The 16,266-nt window shown below is 37.2% G+C and overlaps 1 protein-coding gene across 1 annotated transcript in view; it reads right to left on the bottom strand.

Annotated features, from left to right (window-relative positions):
- The window catches only part of LOC103475882 (seizure protein 6 homolog), a 109,448-nt gene that overhangs the window by 31,072 nt on the left and 62,110 nt on the right, over positions 1 to 16,266 (bottom strand). The window contains exon 4 of the mRNA XM_008427824.2: positions 1,638 to 1,830. Coding sequence (XP_008426046.1) covers positions 1,638 to 1,830 — 193 coding nt within the window. The remainder of the gene's footprint in view (positions 1 to 1,637; positions 1,831 to 16,266) is intronic.

Genomic DNA, 16,266 nt, shown 5'->3' with positions numbered 1-16,266 from the left:
AGAAAGAAAGAAAGAAAGAAAGAAAGAAAGAAAGAAAGAAAGAAAGAAAGAAAGAAAGAAAGAAAGAAAGAAAGAAAGAAAGAAAGAAAGAAAGAGAGAAACCATTTGAAGCACTATGTTTAAATATTTCCCTGAAACCTGCTGACACCAGCGAGCAGCTTCGAATATTTGACATTGGTTGGTAAAACAAAATATTAAAGATTTCAGATTAGAAAAACATCAAATATTGTATCCAATCTTAACTTCTCTAAAGTAATCAAATCACATTGGATGTCCTCACCAGGTAAGATTTTAATGAACTTTTTTATGTATTCCATCTTAGACGTGCTTAAAAAAAAAATCATTTTTATTCTGTATCACAGCGAGCATGTATTCATTCTTAAGCCCCACCAAAGTAGGGGAGATTAACTAAACATGAAAGAATGTTACCATAATGTTCCTCAAGTATGTGTTTAATAAATGTCCAGATCCAATTCTTAGTATGAGATTGTGGTTCGGATCACAACATTTTTTTAATGATCAGTATCAAGAATCCCTGAGGAACCTCGGCTCCTGGATATTGGTCGACTTACCCAGTGAAGCTGCAGCATCAGTAGTCATTAATAATATACTAGTAATAATATTCGTAATGATATTTAAGCCCAAGATGAAGGAAGAAAGAAAATAACATTTTCTCTAAAATCCATCTGCACACATTATAAGACAAACTAGAAGTTTACAAGTCATTTCAGCAAAACGTAAAGAGGAGGAGCAAAGTCAGGAGGATCAGGATGGAAATTTATGGAGGGCTGCAGCTGTATGTGTTCAGAAACAAATGATAAAGTTGTCTATGGTTTAGTTAACATGTCTGAATCTTTTAGCAGCTTTCTTGACCTAGTTATCCTGTGTTCAGCAGGTGTTATTATGGCTTTCCTCCACGTGGGATAAAACATCGTTTGCTTTCGAGAAACACTGATAGGCGAGACTCCAGCATCCTGAAAATCACTGGTCAACATTTGTTGCAGTAGCAAATAGTACGTCTCTGAGCTGAGACACTAATTCCTCCTCGGTAGCCTGGGTTAGCCAGAGGTCACGCTGCATGTCACAGGATCAGATGTGAAGAAAAGCAAATCAGGTGCACTGTCTATCTACAGCTTCACATCAGTTGAAATGGGTGGGGGATATGCGACTGTGTGACTGTGCATTTTATGGTCTTTTCTTTAAATGAAAAATCAAACGTAAAAGCATTTTTTTCACACGGTTAAATCTGGCAAGCATTTCTGACAGTTGACAAAATGTCCACTGTGCAGTGAACTGTACCACTTCATTATATCTGTGGCTCCACAAATATGATGTGATAGCTGAACAGAATTTATTGCTTTTCCACGTAGATCCTGTGGGAGTATTATGAGATAAACAAACACTTCTCTACAAACTGAGTTTAAAAAAAAAAAGTTAACTTTTACGTTATTGCACTTTCCAAAATCAATAAGTGGTAACAAAAAAAAAAACCCTGCAAAATTTTGAAAAAAAACCCAACAACAAATAAACAAAAAAAAAGGTTGCTTACAAATGCCTAATTTTCTATGCCAACCTGTTGTGAACAAGATGAATGTAACAATTGTTGGATTGATCAAATTTGAATGGGCTTGACTCACCTTGGTAATGCAGCAGGAGGAATCCTGAATTGAGCCGCTGATTGCCACGGAAACGAATCGAGATCTGGTTGCTCCAGCTGCGAAGAACAAGGCCCCTCATCAGCACCGACTCATTGGCGAGGATGAAAGGTTCTTGACCACCTGTGTCCTCCACTGTTATCTGCTCTCCCTCCATCACGCTCACATTTAGAACCTAACAAACAGATAATAAGGTCAAACGTGTGATTCTTAGCCTGGGATTGTATGCAAATTGTAGGATAGTACAGTACAAGTAAAAAGGCGTATCCTATAACTTTAGTCTAATTTTTTTTATAGTAGATATTTGCACACAACCTGCCTTTTTTCTACTCTGAATAAAAAGTCAGACTAACCCTTTTCTTTCATGTTTAAGGTCAGCTGGGATGATCCAATTATTTCTGTTTGCTAAGTGCAAGAATAATGTGAGATAATTTTCTTTTATTGTTTACTTCAGATTGTGAAATTTACATAAAATACTTATTAAAATGATTCTTTCCATGGCAGATCTTGGTTTAAAGTAATCTTTTAATTTTAAAAACCTGCTTTTTTCCCCTTTTTTTTCCTGGCTGGAATTATATCAACATTTCAGAGCAAACCGGTTGGAGTTTTGACTTGAACCTGATTATGAATGTATGCACTAAGCAAAAGATTAGGGTGAAGGTAAACAGGCCTTACAGCTTTAAACCACTTTAAACTCATCATCAAACATAAATCAGTGGAAATACAGTATTACAAGATGGTCAACAATTATAATATCACGATTTTGCCATTGATTATCAAGGAGGGTATGGAAACTAATTCTTTACATGCTATTTTTAATGAAATGTGAAAAGAAGATAAGGTATCATTTTCAATCTTAATCTGTCAGAGGTATAGCTAATTTTGGCTGCAACAATACATGCAGCTTATAATTCCTATAGATAATTAGGAAAAGTCCAGATTATGATGCTGTAGCTTTGTGAACTTCTTAAAGGTTAATTCACAACATTTATGCATTAGATGCATTTTAGGGCAAAAAACATGAAAAAAATTTAATAAAATCAAGCAAAATATAAGGTGCAAAATTGTTGATCGTCACAGCTCCGGTTCCTCCTTAGGTAAAAATTTCTAGATGCCACAATAATCCGTTCAAACGATGTTATGCAAGAATAAATAGCAAGAAAACGTCTAGCCAAGTGCAGTTCAGAAATTAGATGAATTCTGTGTCGCGGTGTTGAAAAGCCGTGCTGAAAAATGTGTCCGTCAATCAAAGGTCAATAGTGAAAGATTTTGTGACGAGGCTGACTGAAGCTGATAAGAAAAAGTCATTATCCGCAGCGAAACAAGTCTTGTTCTGCTATTGGCTGAATGGCCACTCAGAAAAGAAGAAGCCGTTACTCCAAAAGCAACAACAACAAAAACATGTTGCAGTTTTAAAACTACCTGAGGGACATAAGCTTTGAGTTTTGGAGACATGTCCCATGATCTTATAAGGTAAACTTTCATCTTATGAGTTAAAGTTGATAGTTATATTTGGAGGGAAAGAAAGATGAAGCTTGCAAGCCTGAGAACACCGTCCTCATTGCGATGTGCATGGGACACTTCCCAAAATAGAAGTCACAACGAGGAAACAGCATTATGTGGAAATACCAAAGCATTATCTCAAGCCATCGGTCAGAAAGTTAAAGCTGGCGTACAAATGTGTCTTCCAAATGGGCAAAGAGATCATATATAGCAGAAAATTAGTTACAAAGTTGTATTTTGGTTTATTTATTTTTGGAGAATACTGCAAAAAAAAACAACAAAAAAAAAGTTATGAGTTAAGTTGTGACCAACAGTTCTATCAGGAGGCCAACATTTCAACTAATCAATGACAAAGAAAAGAAAATTCGACTAAATAATAAGAAAATCCATGTAAACTTCCAAATGTAGTTTTAAAACGGGCTCATCATTCTGGTATTTTGCAGACATAAATCATTTTATTTTGGAAATCCTAGCTCATATAAACCCTGAGGGGGAAAACTGATTTGATGCATGTAATTGAAAAACAAAAATGTTTCTCTTTTTCCAAGATGCAAGCAAATATCTGGTTAGAACTGTAATCACAACTTTGCTGTCAACACCTTTGCATCTATGCTCACCCCGAACCTTCAGCTCGCACAGATCCTGTTCTATATATTAGCACTCGTTACTGCATATCTACTTTGCAATCAAGCCTAATCTGCTAACATCGCTGTGAAAAATTGGGTCACCTGCTGAGTTAGTTTGCACACTTGCCTCCCAACACAATTACAGGCGGGAAGCATTTAGTCAGTTCTTCTTGCTAACCCCGCTGCCAGGCTGTACGCGGTTTTGAGTAATTGTAGAATCTGTCTAGGTCATTCCACTTATGGTTTGTTGCACAAATGATTCATCCTCTGTGCCTGTAAGCAACTCTGTCAGCTCTGCTTTACGTCTTCAACAGGTTGAACAGCATCTGCAGCTAAATCTGGTGAAGGAATCTCAGGAGTACGGCATGTAGTTAAACTGTCGGGATAACAGAGTGCTGACACCCTTTGCAGCCGCATCTCATTTTTCCCTGTAGTGCAATAAACTAAAGCTGCTAATTCAACAGCGGGTCATAATTATTTTCTATATGACAAAGGAAAATGCTTTCACCTTGAGTTTATAGGGATTTTCTCACATTAAAATATAACCCACCCTTGAGTTTCTTCCCTTCGAATCCAAAGCGATCGTTTGAATTGTGTATGAAGTTTTGAGTAGGAGGGAAACAACTGCAGAAAAACCCGGCGTACTTGATTTCCACAGCCTTTATGAATAACATTTTAATCACTCATAGATCTTCATCAGTTCAAACATCTGGACGGCAGTCACACACACACACACACACACACACACACACAGATTATAAGCCTCATCTCATTGGAAATGACTATCTATTGGTGTAATGAAAAAACATAAGCAGTTCGGTTACATCTATACACTAAATGTTGAAATATTACCAGTAAAAGCTGTGATGGTCTAGTGTGGCGTTATTATCCCGTCAAGGATAAAACACCAGCATACATTTGATGCTGTGATTATCAGTAACCAGTGTTGTACTTTCAAAGCCAGCTTGTTGGTGACTTTAAAAACTGAGCCGAAAACACAGCAACGTTAACTTTTTGTTTCCTACCGTTCACACGTTGACCCACGTAGCAGTGCGCTAAGTGAAAAGCCTATCAGACAGAATTCACACTGCAGATTCTCCGTGTGGACCCAGCAACGTGTGCAGACGTGTTGAGGTCACGGAACGAACCCGGCGAGATTTGGAGCTCCAGCAGCAACTTGTGCCATACGAGTTAAGGACGGACGCGAGACGGAGGCTGAGGCAGCTGCACGTGTGGTTGAAATATAATGGCAGCAGTTAAAAGAAGCACTCTTTGTGACTGGAAAATCAAGATGCTTTTACTTGGATTTAATATTTTTTGACCAAGATGTTGACGCCTCTGTTCATAAATTTGTTGACATTTTTGCTCTCTGTAAATTCACTTTTACCCAAAACGCAGCTTGTGTTTTGTGCTAAGAGGAGAAAGGATTCTGTTTAAATTGCATATGTAATTATGAATCTTATGTCAGGCAGGGACAGTCGTGTATATAGAAAATACACAAAAAAACAGCAAGCTATTCAGAAAGCTCTGGTTATTACTATGGATACCTAGTACACCTTAAATTACCATAAAAAGTACAAAATCCTCACTATTAAAAACATTGTACTAGTGATAAATATTGCTATTGCCACCAGCAGCGTTTCTTCATTTTGATTATTGTTTTTAATGATCTCATAAAAATATTTACCTTTGGCTATCAGGCTTTAACTTTTTGCTGTGTGGAAATAATTTTACCACATTTATGTGAACTATTATTGTATAATTTGGAAGTCGTAACAAGCAGCTCTACTGAAAAACAAAAGACAAAGAGTACCACTTATTACCAAGAGTAACAGAAAAGATACAACCGATTTGTTAGCTCAGTGAGAATAACACGGCCGCTTAAATAAAAAGGATACGCTATGGGGGGAGATATTTGCTTATTTTACTTTTTAAAATTATTTTTCATGCAGTCATTTAACATCCCAAATATTTACTCCAATCAAATCTGACAGGAAAATCTTTAAAGCTGATATATTTTCAACAAAATACTTACAGGACATTTTGAATGAGAGAAGGCCTTATTTTTAGAAAAGCTTAAAAACCACAATATATGAACAAGTGGAACATTAACAAGATTATTAAAAGCTCCTTATTTAAAATAATATTTAGGATTAAAAAAAAAAAAAACGTTTGATAAATTTCCTAATCTTCCACAGTAAAGTTGTGATCCCAATAATACTGACTCCTGAGCTGAATGTATCATTTTATGCCTGGTTATGGTGACTGTGTATCATAATCTTTTTCACTAATACAATAATGTATTTGACAAACAGGCTAACCGTACATCTGCACTATAAACTTCTTGATTTACTTCAGTTTTATCTTGATTTTTATGTCTGCAATCTCTGAGAGAATGTGTATGCTGAACGCTTCTCCATGTTTAGCCGCTCGCCAGCTGCTCTGTTTTCTTTCGGGCTCTCAGTCGGATTTTAGAGTATTCTCTCTGTTTAGCAGCTGCCTGCCACAGCCATAAACAGCATTAAGAGTTATGAGAGCTGTAAGCCGTAAAACAATGAGTCGAGACATCGGTGCAAATAAGTGGTAGATTTTTTTTGTTTGTTTTTTTTCGTTCCTAAAAAAAAAAAAAAAAAATGTACAAAATACATCTATAAGACCTTTTACAGGCCAGTGAATCTGATTATTCTTAGGCAACATTCAGGCCGCTGGGAAGAAAGGATCTGTAGCCCCATCACGGCCAATTCAGCCACATCTTTTTCAAAAGCCTGTTGAATTCCCGACACATTCTTAAAGCCGGCGCTGTCATAGGCAGTGGGCTCAGGTACGCCACGAGGCAGAAAAGGCTTGCCCTCCATAGGGCTGGAGTCCCTGAGGAAATCTGTGAGCAGAAGTGTTAGAGCACCGGCCCGGAAAAGCTGAGACAGTGGTCAGGTTGAGCGCTGTCCACAATGTTGTTGGCAGCAAAATGAAATTTGGTCATGTAGGCTAACTGTCACTCAGTCGAACGGGATTTGCCAGCTGAGCGCAGGAAGTCTAATGGATGCTGTGGGACCGAGTTTAGAGGTGACTTCTTCCAGAGTGATTCATGAGATCAGCAACTTTGATTGATTTGTTTTGTTTTAATCACCACACTTGAACACAAAACAGCCCTCCAGAGGTTTTCTTGTGCACAGTTAATAAAGAAGGAAGACAACCATGTAGTATAGGGGTTGCATTTGTGTTAGAACGATATCTGTCAAAATAGAAAAAAAAAGAAAAAAAAACAGCTTCATAGTGAATAATAAATGGCTGCTTCGTAATTTTAGAATGCAAGATATTACATCCCTCAAGGACATGGCAATGACAACGCCTCCGGCGATTTTCAAACGTGCTTTTTCTCCCCCCCCCCTCAAGTTAATCCAAAGAACTTCATTGTTTTGCAAAAAAAAAAAAAGTTTTGTTTCCTTCTTGTTTGGTATTTAAGTTTAAAAGTTACCCTCTACAATACAAGGCTGCAATACAAGTAACTTTTAAACTTAAAATATTCAACAAAAGTGCTGTATATTGCAGAGAAAATTCAAAAATATTTAAATAAAACATGCAAATTGGTACTGAGAGTTAATCAGGCTAATTAGAAAATCATTCAAAAGCCACTGTAACTTGTTTTTAATTGAAATCAAACATTGTTGAGCGAGATGGTGATTAAAACTTTGACTAAATCATGATAAAGACTGAATAAAAAGAACAATCCTTTCTTTGAACATATTTTTATATTTCAATGGGGTACATTTCCTATTTGAACAGTTTTTAGAATAATGTAGAGCAGCTAAAAGATTCTAATATTACTGACGAAAGAGTGAACATCCGAATTTAAAGGCTTCAACAATTCAGTGTTACAGACCAACTAGATGGTGTCGGTTTGATGAGAAAGTGTTTATTTCTATAACAACAGTTAGGCTGGGAAAAACAACTGGGAAACTATAAAATACTAAGTGCTCTGTCTCTTTAAAGTAGACAAGTGCAAATAAATAAACTAAAGGTCTGATGTGGACTTGTTAGGCTTGAAGTTAATTAAAGATGATTGGCGTTCCAGTGTGATTTATAAAATTCCCCCTGTCAGTCTGTGAAGAAATGACTCCCACCTGCATCACTGAGAGATGTTTTATTTTTCAGCTGTATGCTACAGTTATGTCGTTCTATCCATCGGTTTGCTTGCCAAGTTCCAAAATGTTTACAATGTGTCTGCAAAATCCTGCTACACTAATTAAAACTGCATCCCCCCCCCAAAGAAGTTTTAAAGAAAAAAGGCTCCCGTCTGTCAAAAAGTATTACACCAACTCGGACAAAATGAAGGTGTTTCGTCCAGAATTATTGTCTCTTGCTGTCACAGAACTGCACAAGCCTTTATTTTTCCCTGCCTGAACACCTGTGATCATCTGATTCCAGTGCCGCTCCACTGACTCCAGCTGGTGTGCAACTCCGAGGCCTGAACCAACGCTGAGACGTATGAGCAGTAAATCTTCGGCTCTGAGAATTCTGAAATGATTTTATGGTAGATTTTTAAGCTAAAGTAATCAATTCCCTACTTCAGAATGCAGAATTGTGTCCAGAGCATATAAGTGTTSTAGAGCTGGAAGCGCCGTTTATATACCTAAAGAAAAAAAACACACAAAAAAACAAAAGAATATTTGCCGCTATGCATCCATCTAACCTGTGGACACAAAACAACAAGCTGATTTATTTCCGATCTTTTTTTWWMTTTTTTTTYCCCCAGCACCTAAAGAGAAACCAAAAGTCTGCAGCACCAGCTGTTGGCGTCATCACCCAAGAAGACRGAAAACGCGCCATGCGGTGACTCGGCGAGCCTCTGCTGTCAATTAGATTAATTTAGAAGTCACTCATTCAATCTTGAATCATTTTAGACCAGACTTTATTCTTATTGTTAAATTAATTGATTCTCTTGCCTTCTCAGTTTACCCGTAGCAGACTCGGCTTGCTGCAGGGGCAATCTACTTAGTAATTCAAAACCAAATGACTGTGTGAATATTTCATGTACTCTATGTAGCTGTACTTAAGAGCCTTTAATTGTTAAAATACCCAGAATTACTTTCATTTGTATTTGTTGTAGTTATTCATTAATTCATTTCCATTCTTTAAACTTTTATTCTCTTTCTGTGTTTTTTTATTCCCTGCAGGGAGACAGTAGTGCTACTTTTCTTTAAACTGATGCTATAAAAATATATATTTTGGATGTGATATATACATATGTGAAAACAACGCAATAGGATACAATTAAAGGATGGTCAGCCATTACTTCCAAAGGGAACATGTCTGTTATTTAAAGATGCATTGATGGCTCTGTTGTGTTCTACTGGGTTCTGTTCTGAATAAGGACTCATCCAAGCTACTTAAGGATGAAACACGCATTAGTAAGCCTTCCAAGAAAACTGGATTTGTTTTCTGCAAATCTACACGCTTCAAAGAAAATAACACCACTGATGTTTTGGTGCAAAGTGTAACTACATGTTCAGTACACTCCTTCCGTCTGATGTTGTTTTTTTTCTTTTAAGGGATMACAGAGACTTTAACCCCTTTTTAAGTTTTGACATGTTACAATCCAATCTTCAGCATATTTTGTTAGGCTGTGTAGGATAGGAATAATATTTTATTTTGCATTTATATGTCAGACAACTGGCAATTTCTCATCCTAAGCAAGCATAGGGTGACCGTAGAAAGGAATAACTCCCAAGAAAAGACTTCCAACAGAACCCGGCTGAATATGAGCAACCGTCTGCTGCAGTCAATAGTTTTTTGAAGAAAAAAAAAACAAAAAAAAAACCAGAAAGCAAAGCACTTTTAACAGGAAAGAAAATTCATTCAATATGTAGAGTTAATAGCAGTGTAATAAGCTCTGTTTGTGGAATTACCTAGGAGAGCGATCTACTTTAACAGACAATTGATGAGCCAGTAGATTTATGGGATGAAAAACAGAGTACACACCAGCCGTTTCTTCTGCTCTGTCCAGGACAAAGATAAGGTCAAAGACATAAATTACTGGGCCGGTTGAATCCTCTATGGGAACATAGTTATTTGCAGCCATATGTCTCAGTCAATGTCRTGCTGTGATGACAATGATACAACTCTAATTGATTTTTTCAAACCTCAATCTACAGCATTGTTACTTTTACTGTAACTACTTTCTTAGGATCACAGTTGCTCTAAAGCAACTTTACTGCTTAGTATAGTTGGTGTTGTTTTATAGCCCGTTTAAAAACAGCATTTTTTTTTTTTTTTTGGTAGAGTCATGACTTCAAAAGACTGTAATAAGTTTTGCAGTAATTTCTATCAGTTACCTTTTTTCATCATTACAATTAAAGGCACAAAATATTGTCTTAAGCTCAACATCYCTACATAGAATGCCCTTAAGCCTTATAATCACTGTGTTTGTGCCAAACTGAAAAAAAAAATACAAATAAAAATTATACAATGAAGAACAAAGAAGAGAAAATCCTGGTTGTACACATTTACATTTTTTTCAGAGTTGACATCCTGCGCGCGTCACAAATAGCTTCCCTCGCTACTCAACGAGCTCAAACTGATGGAGTATCTGTGACCACAACGTTTACATATACCAGGAAGGCTCATGAAGGATAGGTGAGCAGATAGTGTACAGGGAACATTTGGACTGATAGATAGTTCAGCCCCAGAGGGCCCTATCATCTGTCATCCACCCTGGGACATGTCAGTGCTGCCTGCAACAGCTGTCCTGCCTCAATTATGAATCATTGGCCATGTCAGGAGACCTCAGACTACCTTATCTACGCCGGTACTGCTGCCAAATGCCCTGAGGGACTTTTTCCTCCTCAACATCTCCCACTTACACACACACACCCACACACACAAATATGTGTGTGMGTGTAYGTCTGTATGTGTATATACACACACTTGTCGCTCTGGACTGTAATGAGAGGCAGCTTTTTGTAAGCGCAGGAATCTCTTCCTCAGCAGACATACAGTATTTGTGGGACCAAGTATTTGGCTGAGCAAGCACACTTCTGCACCAAACCACAACTTCATCACTGGATCTAAACACTGTGCTGTTTTGTCTCCCGAAAGAAAAAAAGAAAAGAAAAATTTGTTGACGTAAGACAAAAATGACTTTTTTTTTTTTTCTTAAGAGAGATTTTTCTTCTTTTTCAGCACCTACAAAAAGAAGAGAAAATCTGAACAATGGAAGAAATGCGACACCGTCCTCCAAGAAGAAATGCTTTCACTTCGTGTTTTCGGCTTTGACCGAGCGACTCTTTCAAACGTCATTTTTCCGGGGAACTAATCAAAACTAGAAAGTCGAGAGAGGGGAAGGTCATCTTCAGCCTAAAACCGSAGTCTTTTCACACAAACTGCTGCAACAAACACAARATCCTGCAWGGCTGCAGGACAACAGGGAGGCCTCTGTYGACACAAGAGGCACAGAGCATGAAAAGAAAGATATTTCAAGTAAAATGTCAAAGACTTGGAAGCATTTGCAGGATTGAGTGCTTTGGTTTCTGAGTAAGTCCCTTTAGAACTGCTGCAGAGGAAGAAGACTGAGATTAAACAGCCACAGATATGAAGATCCTATCCTTTTCCAAACAGAAAGCTGTCTGGTCTGGTGTTTAATCTTGACTTGAGTCGTTCTTAAAAAAAAAATAAAATAAAGATACAAAAACATCTACGGCGGGGGGCTCCGAAACAAATAATCTGTCAAACAAGCTCACAGATCCACACGTGACATATCGTTGTTATTTGCTAATGTATTCATTTATCTGCTTGTGCCACGCAACAAGATGAGTGAACCGTCCTCGGAGAGCGTGTCTGACTGATGTTTCATTGTTGGAAACATCTGGCGCTGCTCTGCCTCACACATTTACACTGACTCACAGGAGCCATTGCTAAGGTGGAAATGGGACTCACGTAATCAAAATGATACAGCGACACAATACATGGAAAATAAATGACCCAGCCGCGGCGGGCAATGAATCAACAGCTAGTGGACTCGCCAGCTGCAGTGTCATCATTACCATGATAAAAACCCAGTGGATTATACTGTGGGACATACTGGTTATGTGCCCTGTCCTTACAGCCTCTGTCTCTGTCTCGCATTCAAATCGTCTCGGTGMGCCATCAGAGGCAGTGGGTTTGAGCCTTCCCGAATAAATTCATCCAGAAAGACACAGAAAGAAAAACAAAACAAACGAGCAAAAAAAAAACAAAAGCCCTCATAGAATTCATTATAATGAAATGGTATCTTAATTGAACATTCACCTTTCCATAAAACAGCCAAGGCCATTTCCCGTTTTCCATGTTGTTYAAAACAATGGATTTGAATAAATTAGCAAAAGAAAAAAAGCTGAATTTTAATTAGAACGTCATTGGGCCAGCAGATGAATACAATACAAATATGTTTGTTTTCCCTCTTGTCTCATCTACACAAGCAGTAAAACAAGCAGTTTGAATTTAACCAAGAAGACGAGTGTCTTCATTTTTCTCATATATGGAAAATTTGATTTTGTTTTAGCTGAGTACGGAGTGATTTATTCTTACTTTTTCATGCTGTTGCCGTTTTATTAAATGCGTCTGGACTTTGGATTGTATCGGCCTTGCGATCACTGTATCGTTTTTATCTCTCAGACGTACTTATTGATGGTGTCTCAACACGTTTAGGTGAAAGTTTGGCTTTCTGCTACATCCGCCTGCCTTTTTCAGATCACTCATTAACTCAGTTTATTCGACGTAGCATACATTTATGAATAAATTACGATTTACTCGTTACTCGTCGTGTATTTCCACCCTCCGTCTCTCACCGTGCTGCTGAAACAGTAGGAGGGAACTTAGACTTCTGCCAGACAGACTTCTTCGTCGATGACAGCAAGCTGGGTGGAGGAGCAATTAGTGTCACCTGAAAGCTTTCCTCTTGGGATGGCTGGCCCCCATGAAAACTCATCTCTGCAAAGCCTAGACACCCTAAAGAGCCCATCAAGATCAGGCTAGCCATCTTCATGTCCTGGCTTACTAGCCCACATCACAGCATGATGAAGGTTTTCCTTTGCCTCATCTCAAGTTGATTAAAGCCTGGAAGCCTGTCCTGGTTCCCATTACTCAGTCAGGCTGGCTCTGCCTCTGACGTGTCGACTATGTCCTGTGTCACTTATGCAGTGTCCCTTACTCAAAGGATGTCTGAAGGGGGGAGAAAAAAAAAAGCCCACATTCATATGCGAATTTTAAAAAGGAACTTGTATGTTTAAAGGTAAAAATAAATAAGAGTTGACACTTGTTTGTGTTGGAAATATTACTATTTCTCCAAACCCCTTTCATCCGACTAGAGCGCTAGCAGCCACCAAACGCCAACAAAAACAAATTAATTCCCTCGCTCATCAGCCACCCTCAGCCAGGGTCAATGCCTTGAGCATTTTGCTTCTTTTTGTAAGAAATGCTGGAATTAAAACGAGAGCGCACRAATCAATACGGCAATTCAACCAGCAATGAGAGGGACCAGCGTGTCAAGTATTGGTGCCGCTTATTAACATGCCTATTGATTGGAGTCAGAGGAACGTGGTCGCCGAGGCAGCATCAAATACCAATCGTTAACCCTCAAGTCGGGATTAGCTGTAAACACTTGGCATGCTCTGTAACATCTCAATCCTTAGGGTGCATTTCATTGATGATCCTCCTCAAACAACAACAAAAAAAAAAAGCAAGAGAAAAAACCTCAACTTAGGAGGAATACATTTGCACACAAAGACTTGAGTTCATGATGCGCTTTCAAATCGATTCCATACCGTCTAGAAATTTGTGAAACAATTTTCACTCGTCTCAGTTTGTTAAACTTGGAAGCTTTAATTTGCCCCAATGAGACTCAAGACGATTGTTTTATGTTTTAATATTGTGAATTTGTGAAACAAATAAGTTTCTCTGAATGTTATTAAGTTTTAAATGTATTATATCTACTACTATATTCTCTTGAGTCTATAACAATAAAACATGTTTTTGTATTTTGTTATTTGAGCAATTTAGCAATACAAGCTATATAATGCATATTTATCTATTTTTAATTTAGAAAAAATTCAGGCAACTAATAATAAGAAATGAGGTTATATGTGAATCATTTTACAAAATGTATTCATCCCTTTCACTATTTGTTTCACAAACTTTGATTTTATTTGGATTTTACAGTGACACACCAAAAACCATAAAGTGCGACTGAAGTGGAAGGAAAAAGAAAGAAAGTTTCACAAAAACATACATCTGATTATTGTGTTGTGCACATTTATTTTRTTATTTGAATAATTAATTTAAATGTGTACATTGCTATTTGTCTTTCCCTTAAAGGTGGGATTTTTGTGTTTTTTCAAGTCCATATCGGAATTTAAATGAAAATCATGGGCAGGACTTTAATGATTTTTTTTCACACATTACGATATTTCATGCAAATATGCAATCGTGGTAGACACAAAATTACTTGTAACTGTAATTGAAACAAAAATATGGCTCTACAATTTATTGACTTTTTGAGTTTGCAGATGTAATGTGACAAATTGGGACATTAATAAGAAAGAAAAATAAATACTTGAATAATATAGAGTGAATAAGACTTGAAAAGAGGCGGTGTAAGCTGTAAGACCACCATAAGGCGAGAGGACAACAAAAAGGCAAAAAAAAAAAAAGATAAATAATGAGAATAAAGAGAAAGTCATCACTACAACTTACTCAGATCTTTTCACTTTATGTCTGTCAGCAGATGGGAACACTGCTGCAATCAGCCATTACGACATTGCAAGAAGCCCAATGTTCACTTCTATCCCCTCTGCTTCTGACACGTCCCTACATTCTGCTATAGAAATACTGGAAGATGTTCCAGTAAACAGGCCAATCAGTGTGTTTGCACAGCCTCCTAGGAAAACCCAGACCCAGGCAGGTAAATCGGTGAGAAAAGAAGATGCAGAACTCGGAGCGGGACAGATGGCCTGGAAGGAGCTGATAGCTAGCTTTACCCCAACAAGATTTATTTGATCACATGAAAAAAGCTCCAAAACAGATTTTAAGCCCTTTAATACCGTAGCCCAGCAATAGAAAATCTCCATCTGTCCTGTGCTAAAACTTATTGCAAGAAGTGACAGTGGTGAGGAAGAAGATGGGAATAGGGAAAATGTTTACTTAAAATATGATCAATTCAGTGAAAAAGAGTCACTAAAACTATATTTATATATCAAACTTTATTTTTTATTACAGATGTCTAAAGTATTCCCTTAAATTTTTTTTATTGTGTTATGGATGTGGACTTTAAAATTAATAAAAATATGAATACACCTGCTAAACCTGCTGTAACAACTAAAATTAATTAAAAAAAACAAATGACTGTACAAATACAGATACATACATTTATTTATAATTTTATACATTATATATGATGATACAAAAGAATCCACTTCCGTCCAGAATAGTATTATTGCTGAACATTTTTATCTTATTCATAAATAATATAGTTAAACAGATGAACTGTGGTATTTCTTTAAATTAAGGATAGTGAAAGACAATCTTTTATATTTGAATTTAAACCTACAAAATATATTTTTTCCCCACCTATTAATGCTATTTCTTTTTTCCAAGTCATTCATTATCGGTTCATATCGCAAACTTAGATTACTTATATGCTATTTTCATGACTATCTACCACACTGATAAAATATACCTTACTTTACTTAAATCAAATTAAGTGAGAACTAAAMAAAAGGCAGTACTTTTAAAACACAGAAGGCAAAAAGCTCCCCATATTTATAACATTATTTATCTTTGTGCCGAAAGTTATGATATATCAGCCTCTTAATATTCCCACAATAATTCCACAAATAAATCATAATGCGGTCAGAAACACCAGCTGGGGCAATGCATTATGTGCTGCGAGAGGGGTAGAACAGCGGGGCAGAGGGCAGTAAATTCTCCTGCTACATTTATCACCCTCCTTCTCTCAGAAGCTGCCAGACTGCTAAAAATAATGTAGACTAAATGCAGGAATTGTCTCATCACGCTTATTCCTTGCCCATATTTTTGATCCCACTTTCAAGCATCTCTGTGTGCGCTGGAAGTGGAAATATGCCTGTTTGTCTAAGACGTCTGAGTGAAGTAATGATTAAAAAAAAAGAAAAAAGAAAAAAAAAACAGCATGTGAAAATATTCATTTCAGTCTCCACATCTGTCCTCCAGATTAATCCGTTAATTTAATTACCATGCTCTGCCCTTGCAAACTGCTGGACTGTCAGCTATAATGAAAACCTCCTTCCATAACGAAGGCTGGCTGCCAAACTATGAACATGCACTTCAACCATAATGTCTCTCCYACAGCTCATCACCTCAGAGTTGTCAGTGAAATGTCAGCCTGTGATTGACACTGTAAATTATAAGACCAAGGAAATTGATTGAACTTTGGAATCATTGCAAGGATGGTAACTTTGACTGGATTTTTCTAG

This window comes from Poecilia reticulata, linkage group LG14, assembly GCF_000633615.1.
Source record: "Poecilia reticulata strain Guanapo linkage group LG14, Guppy_female_1.0+MT, whole genome shotgun sequence".
Taxonomy (NCBI): Eukaryota; Metazoa; Chordata; class Actinopteri; order Cyprinodontiformes; family Poeciliidae; genus Poecilia; species Poecilia reticulata.
Note: the sequence above shows the minus strand (reverse complement) of the source record. Positions and strands in the feature narration are given on the sequence as shown.